The sequence below is a fragment of the Lolium rigidum genome, chromosome 3, assembly GCF_022539505.1.
Source record: "Lolium rigidum isolate FL_2022 chromosome 3, APGP_CSIRO_Lrig_0.1, whole genome shotgun sequence".
NCBI lineage: Eukaryota > Viridiplantae > Streptophyta > Magnoliopsida > Poales > Poaceae > Lolium > Lolium rigidum.
In genome coordinates this window covers 42,033,598-42,040,967 of record NC_061510.1, presented here as the reverse complement: position 1 = coordinate 42,040,967, position 7,370 = coordinate 42,033,598, and the positions used below count along the sequence as shown (strand labels likewise).

Here is a 7,370-nt window from a genome sequence, read left to right as displayed (position 1 = left end):
TCACTGCCGCAACCATGCAAGCCATTGCCACTACAACTCCATGAAGGCCAAGTCCCCGAGCTTCTCCATCACCACCGCGTCCCAGCTCCACGACGCCATCGACCGCCTCCTCCCGCTCCTCCGCGCCGACGCCGCCCACCTCCCCGCCGCGCGCTCTCTTGCCTCAGCCGCCGCCGCGCTCCCGCCGTCCACACTCCTCTCCAACCGCCTCCTCCACCTCCTCTCCTGCCACCCGGCCTCCCTCCCCGACGCGATCTCCTTCCTCTCCTCCATCCCGAACCCCGACCCATGCTCCTACAACACCCTCATCGCCGCGCTCTCCCGCTCGCCGCGCCACCTCGCTCCCGCGCGCGCGCTGTTCGACCGAATGCCCCACAGGGACCACTTCTCCTGGTCCGCCATCGTCTCCGCCTACTCCCGCCACGGCCAGCCCCTCGACGCGCTCGCGCTCTACCGCCGGATGCAGCAAGAACCAGGGAACGCCGCGGCGGCGGACAACGAGTTCACCGCGTCCAGCGCGCTCGCCGCGGCCACGGCCGCCCGGTGCGCCCGCGCGGGCAGGGAGCTGCACTGCCACGTGGCCAGGAGAGGGATCGGCGCGGGCGACGCCGTCATGTGGAGCGCGCTCGCGGACATGTACGCCAAGTGCGGGCGAGTGGACGACGCCAGGAGAGTGTTCGACGGGATGCCGGTCCGGGACGTCGTCTCGTGGACGGCGATGGTGGAGAGGTACTTCGACGCTAGGCACGGCGGGGAAGGGTTCAGGCTGTTCCTCGACATGCTGAGGACTGGAGGCGTTCGACCCAACGGGTTCACCTACGCGGGGGTCCTGCGTGCTTGCGCAGAGCTCGCCGCAGAGAGCCTCGGGAGGCAGGTGCATGGTCGAATGTCGAAGAGCAGCATCGGGGACTCGTGCTTCGCGGAGAGCGCGCTCCTGCACATGTACTCCAAGTGCGGGGACATGGAGAGTGTGGTGCGTGTATTCGAGGGGCTAACAGAGGCAGACATGGTGTCATGGACGGCGATGATCTCCGGCTATGCGCAGAATGGTCAGCCAGAGGAGGCATTGCGCTACTTTGACAAGTTCTTGAGGTCTGGGATTAGGCCTGACCATGTCATGTTTGTTGGCGTTCTGTCCGCGTGTGCTCATGCTGGTCTGGTCGACAAAGGCCTGGAGGTCTTCCATTTGATAAAGGATGAGTATGGCATTGCGCACACTGCTGATCATTATGCTTGCGTGATCGACCTACTCAGCCGGTCAGGTCAGTTTGACCGAGCAGAAGAGATGATTAACAAGATGACCATCAAGCCCAACAAGTTCCTATGGGCATCCTTGCTCGGTGGCTGCCGGATTCACAAGAACGTTCACCTGGCAAGGCGGGCAGCAGAAGCATTGTTCGAAATTGAGCCTGAAAATCCAGCGACCTATGTAACTCTAGCGAATATCTACGCATCAGTCGGCCTGTTCGATGAAGTTGAGGGTGTAAGAAATATCATGGAGTCAAAGGGCATAACAAAAATGCCGGCTTCGAGTTGGATTGAAGTTGGGAGAAGAGTGCATGTATTTCTGGTCGGTGATAAGTCACATCCTCGAGCTGAGGAAATCTATGTGCTTCTGAAGAAGCTGTATGCCAAAATGAGGGAAGAAGGGTATGTGGCGGACACAGGGTTTGTTCTCCATGACGTCGAGGACGAGCAGAAGGAGCATGACATCGGTCACCACAGCGAGCGCCTTGCTGTTGCATTTGGGATCATTGCTTCTCCGAAGGGTGCCGCTATTAAGATTTTTAAGAATCTGCGGATCTGTGGGGACTGTCATAGTGCTATTAAGCTCATATCACAGATTGCTCAGAGGGAGATCATTGTCAGGGACTCAAATAGGTTCCATCACTTCAAGAATGGGAGTTGTTCTTGTAAAGACTACTGGTAATATCCGCTGCATATACAGATATTTTTTATGTCGTATTATTACCCATTTTTTCGTGGCATAGCCTCCAGAATTTTGTTGTTACTGTACAATGCAGTCTTGCGCAATGTATCTGCTCTGATGAATGCCGTTGCTTTCTTCTATTAACCTATTATGTAAACATGAGCATTTTTTGTACAACTATTGGTTTGCAAGAAATGATAAATAAAAAACTATTGGAAATTCTTTATAAAGTTTGATGTGTTGTGGAGCTTCTCAATTTTCCCTCTGCAACATTTTGCTCTTACCTACACAAGCTACCTATTGTTTTCAGTACAAATGGGATTTATGGATCACTTTTGAAGCAATATTGGGATGCTTGTAAAATGAAAAGGTTGCAATTAGGTATTAGCTCTTGTGACACCATTTGATAATAATTCTAGTCACCAATTGTTTTTCATCTGAAATAAATCACTGGAGGAATTGCAATTAAAACACAACTTCAAGTCTCCTTCTTGAGGAAGGGCAGCTGATTGCTTCCATGAACAGGAAATCTGAAATTACAAGTAATAAACTGACTGACAGTAATTATAACCATCACACATTTTTGTATCTGTATCTCATTGCACAACCAATATAAACCAGCAAATTCGCAAAGCTGATCCCTTCAATCAACCAAAAGAAGCGGTCAAGATGGCCTTCATTCAGGTTATCTGGGATCCATCCAGGATTTCCCCCTTTAGTTGTAATATAGGACACCGAGGTCAATATGACTGAGCTTAAATAGCTACCCACTGAGATCGTAAGGAGTGCAAGTGCAGCACATAAACTCCTCATGGCATCTGGGGCCTGACCGTAGAAGAACTCAAGTTGACCAATAACAGTGAAAACCTCGGAAGCACCAAGAAAGAAATATTGTGGTATTTGCCAAAGAATGCTCATTGGAACAGCAACTTTCTCATGAATAAGACCTTCAGACCTGGCAATCTCTAACCGCTTCAATTCAACCAGAGCTGCAGATGCCATTGCAACAATGGACATGAATAATCCAATGCCAATCCGCTGTAGCTCAGAGAAACCCTTTTCCCTTCCAGTGTACTTTCTAGCTATAGGCATGATAACCCGGTCATAAAGTGGAATCCAGAACATGACACTGATTACATCGAAAGTTGAGAGGGACGCGGGAGGAACATTGAAAGATCCAACCTGCTTGTCAAGAACCATTCCCTGCTCTATGAACATGGAAGAGTTCTGAGAATACACCACACTGAATATGATAGTAGTCGCCCAGATCGGGAACATTCTTATGAGGATCTTCAGTTCTTCTACCTGGGTGATTGTGCATACTCTCCATGGGTTTGTAAAAAGGTCAGTCTTGGCATCAGCAGATGAGATGATAGCAGCCTTGTCAAGGAATCTATACCAAAGAGATAGATGAAATGTTGTAATCGTCATACAACAATAATAGGAATCACGAGGCAAGCTACCTATATCACATCCAAAAAGGGATACTCCGGCCTTATCCTGAAATTATATCAGATTGATGACTACCGACACCAGTAGCGCTCGTTATGCTCATTGTATTGTGTACCTACTACCCAGTACGCACCATGAACTGTTCAAGTACTGAGCATGACAACCTTATCCAGGCTATGCATAACCCTATCCCTATTCCCTTTTGCAATTAGCTATTTATATTCTACCAACGCCAAATTTAAAACCTTACGAAAGGTTGTTTCATGCTTTATTGTCTTCATTACTACAAATTTCTGTTGTTTAATTAATACTATCGACAGATCATACTAAAAGCATGTCAAGATGCAGGACAATATATAATTACCCAAGTTCGCTCGTGTGCTCCAGCTTGCGGCTTCCCAATATTGCTGAATATTGACCATCAATTTCATAAAGAAGAGAAGTATCATGTGGCGCTTCTACACGCCGCTTGCGGAATGCCGCGACAACGACCTGGCACACTCTGGTAAGGGGGCTCCCACCTGGTTTCTGATATCTGTACATATTTGAGGCTGCAAAGAAGCTTGCGGTAGCCAAGGCCATAAATACAGTAGGTATTGCAAATCCAATTCCCCAACCCAAGTTATCTTGTATCCAAACAATAACAGTGCCCGATGTGAATGAACCAATATTTATGCAGAAATAGCCCCAATTGAAGTAGGAAACCTGCTTTACTCTCTCTGTTGGATCACTGTCATCAAATTGGTCAGCCCCAAAGGGTGACACACAAGGTTTAATGCCTCCAGCCCCTAGGGCAATCATATAGAGACCCAGGAAAAATGCGCCATTCTGAAGTAAGCTTGCTTCTGGACAAACAGACCCTAAACACGCAGGTGGTTGAAGTGTTGGAAGCAACGCTGAAAGCGTTAAAATTGCCAGACCCTTCAGTAAAAAGGGTTATACACGATTAATGTTTTCTAAGAACAATGGTCTGCTATTATTCTTCATATGGGTGATTTAAAATATTTAGATGCACAAATCTACGATTAGATAAAACCAAACTGAGTATAACAAGGCCACATGTTCATTATTTGTACTGAAAAGCATACTATCTTTGGATTCAATTGTTCAAGTGCTCAGAAATACTGAGTGGAATGTGCACATTGCTTTCCATGTCATCATGGAGCTTTATGTAACAAAGTAGATAGAGAAAAGTCGAGGGTTCCTTCATCTTGTACTTACAATGAAATAAACCGATGAAAATACTGCAATAGTCCAGTACTTTCCCCAATAGGAATCTGCTAAGATGGCTCCAATGAGGGGAGTCAGATAGCATGTCCCCGTCCAAGTGGTAACATTTCTTGCAGCTTCAAGATTGCCTTGATGAAGCTTTACTTTTAGATAAGTGACTAGGTTTTTCGCAATTCCATAGTAGGCGAGACGCTCACAACACTCATTCCCTGTCACCAGAGTAGCATCCTTGAAACTTGCCCAAACATCGTTGCTGAATATATAAAATATGCACAACAATCCCAAAATGTTCTTTACCATAGCATATGACCAACAATATTTATGAGAGCTAAAACTTTTCCTTACCATATGCATGTAAACATATGATCTTATAATTGATTTTTTTATTAAGCTGGTGTAGTATTATGGAGTAACTACCAGACATCACTAAATTGGTTAGAAGTTAAATCGTTCCTATGCTTACTAAGGAAAATAGGTCACTAGTTATAACTATTTCTTATGAGGTAATAAGAAGTTTCTTCAGTAAAACATTTACCAAAGTTATGGCGGGACAAATTTGTGTTACCTAGTATGAAGAAGCATGCTCGCCAATTTCCTGTGGTGCGCCTTGTTGCAGGACGCCCTTTGATGTTAACGGACCCATCACCTGTGTAAAGACTTGCATCCTGCTAAGAAATAGCAGTACCCAGGCTCAGTCTTAACCAAAGAAGGGCATAAAACGCACCAAGTTGCATCCCTTAATTTCCCTAGCATGAAAAAATAAAAGTTATTGTTTAGTAAGTTCAACTGAAATTTCTGTGTGAATCCCGAACTCCAAATGAATCCCAAAGATTGAAACTACGTATTCAAAAAATTCATTGCGCTTCACTGAAAATCTACAAATAGCTAAATCCATAACCCAGGAGATTCGATCCATTAGTTTTGCACCTCTGATGGGGCTTATTCCGCCAAATCTGCCTACATGGCTTAGTTATTGGGAAGCTCGGTTGTTTTCCTTATGAGTAAGTTTTCGAAGGCGGTGGATGAGCCTAAATGGTGATTTTTTTCCCGCATGGTTGGCTCTCCACAGCCGGGTTCTCACTGTGGTTAATCTGGAGACTGAGGCTGGCCCCATGAGAAGATCTTTGTTCTATGCGGATCTGAACCATAAACTTTTCTATACCTCTTTTTGAGATGCCCTTCAATTCAGGAGGTTTGGTTTGGTGTCCGTTTTCATGGCTATTCGAAAATGTTTGGAAGGAGCGTAATTGGCGTGTTTTGAAGCATGTATCACTGGAGACAAGGGGTGTGGCTCTCCTCGCGCATCAGCAAGGATTTTGCTCGGTATGGTTTTGCTATGGCTAAGGCTAATGCATGGTTTTGGTTTCTCATTTAGGATCTCCCAAGTTTGAAAGTATGTTGTCAGAGTTCGTACTTGGTCAGATGGTACAATCTTCATGAGTGAGCAGAAGTTTTGCTTGATCTCAAAACTAACCGTACCAATCCAAGTGACTAACTCCTGGCCCTTGCCGGCAACAGCAGTGAGGCAAACGCAAGGCAAGACTAGCGGAGCAACGGAACCAAACGCACCATCTCTTCCAAGGAAAAATAAGAAGAGAATGTTCAACTTCATTTCAGAAAAGAAGAGAGGCAAATTTAAGAAAAAAAATACCAGGGGAGGAGGAAGGAGCAGCTCATGATCCCCATCATCTTGAACCTCTAATCTAGTACTCTCTTCTTCTGCGTCCATGGAGTGTTTATCAGCAAAAGCAAATAATGGAACTGGGTAGGGGACAAAATTGTATTGGCCTGACGTTCGGTTGGTGACTACTTAATGTGTGTTTTTTCCGGCAGTCAGGTCCCACGAGAAAGCTATCTGCCAGGTGCATGTTGTCAGAGCTCCTTCGAGTGATTAAATTGTTTTATGTGTACATTTACAAATTTCAAAAAATAATTGAAAAAAATACGGATGTACCCAGTGATTTATCCAACAAACGTGCAAAATATCCATTTCAAATACTTTGTATTGCGAGCTACACAAAAATGAAAAACGTGTGGATTTAAGCATGTATATTTTCAAATCTTCAAATTTTCAGATTTTATCATTTTTGTGTAGCCCATAGTATAAGAATTTCTCATTGTGATTGTTAGTGCTTGTAGGTTACATCATTGACAATGTCTAGATTTTTTTTTCAGAATTTCGTAAAACTTATAAATATGGTTTTTGAATTTTTTTCAAGACAAAGTGATCACTGGGAATCGGGAGACAAAGACACTTTTGATTCAACAAGAGTGGAGATTTTTGGTTCCCATGCACTAGTAATCTCGTTGTTTAAAAATAAAAATAAAAAATCACATTTACAAGTTAAAAAGTTGAAAAAAAATCTGGATGTAGCCAATGATTTATCCAACAAACGTGCCAAATATATATTTTAAATTTGTATTCCAAGCTAAGAAAAAATGACAAGCGTATGGATCTAAGCATGTATATTTTCAAATCTCTAAATTTTATCATATGTTGTCATTTTTATGTAGCCCACAATATAAGAATTTCTTATTGCGGATCTAAGCATGTATATTTTGTCATCTATAGATTTTTTTTCTTGTTCTCTGATTAAATAAGAACAACAAAGTTAAATAGATAAAAGACAAGAAATATAGTTCTTATCTTTCCCACTTAGAAAGATTTGAGTTGGTTGTTGTTGGGCCACTCCTTCTCCAACCTTGTTCGTTTTTCAACCCTGATAAATGGGTCCGTAAAATTGCACTAGCATAGCAG

At 44.2% G+C, this 7,370-nt stretch overlaps 2 protein-coding genes across 3 annotated transcripts; one reads left to right on the top strand and one right to left on the bottom strand.

The window, feature by feature from the left end:
- The first annotated feature begins 40 nt into the window (after positions 1–40).
- LOC124694735 (pentatricopeptide repeat-containing protein At4g37170) lies at positions 41–2,009 on the top strand. The gene has a single exon (XM_047227685.1). It carries the CDS (start codon positions 41–43, stop codon positions 1,928–1,930), a length of 1,890 nt encoding a protein of 629 aa, XP_047083641.1. The 3' UTR covers positions 1,931–2,009.
- Positions 2,010–2,337: 328 nt separating this feature from the next.
- LOC124701500 (protein NRT1/ PTR FAMILY 8.3-like) lies at positions 2,338–6,378 on the bottom strand. 2 transcript variants are annotated; one of them, XM_047233573.1, is made up of 5 exons: positions 6,264–6,378; positions 5,178–5,280; positions 4,604–4,821; positions 3,747–4,303; positions 2,338–3,323 (listed from the first exon to the last, which is right to left on the bottom strand). In XM_047233573.1, the coding sequence occupies exons 1-5, from the start codon at positions 6,339–6,341 to the stop codon at positions 2,504–2,506; spliced, it is 1,776 nt and encodes a 591-aa protein (XP_047089529.1). In that variant the 5' UTR covers positions 6,342–6,378; the 3' UTR covers positions 2,338–2,503. The 2 variants fall into 2 exon arrangements, with proteins under 2 accessions (XP_047089529.1, XP_047089530.1); XM_047233574.1 differs by having other exon boundaries at positions 5,178–5,277.
- Between the last annotated feature and the right edge of the window lie 992 nt (positions 6,379–7,370).

Coding starts and splice junctions, on each gene's coding strand:
- LOC124694735 (XM_047227685.1), top strand. CDS start 41: ATGAAGGCCAAGTCCCCGAGCTTCTCCATCACCACCGCGTCCCAGCTC.
- LOC124701500 (XM_047233573.1), bottom strand. CDS start 6,341: ATGGACGCAGAAGAAGAGAGTACTAGATTAGAGGTTCAAGATGATGGG. Junction 5,281..6,263: donor TGCTCCTTCCTCCTCCCCTG/GTATTTTTTTTC, acceptor GCTATTTCTTAG/CAGGATGCAAGTCTTTACAC. Junction 4,304..4,603: donor TTTCATCGGTTTATTTCATT/GTAAGTACAAGA, acceptor TTTTTACTGAAG/GGTCTGGCAATTTTAACGCT.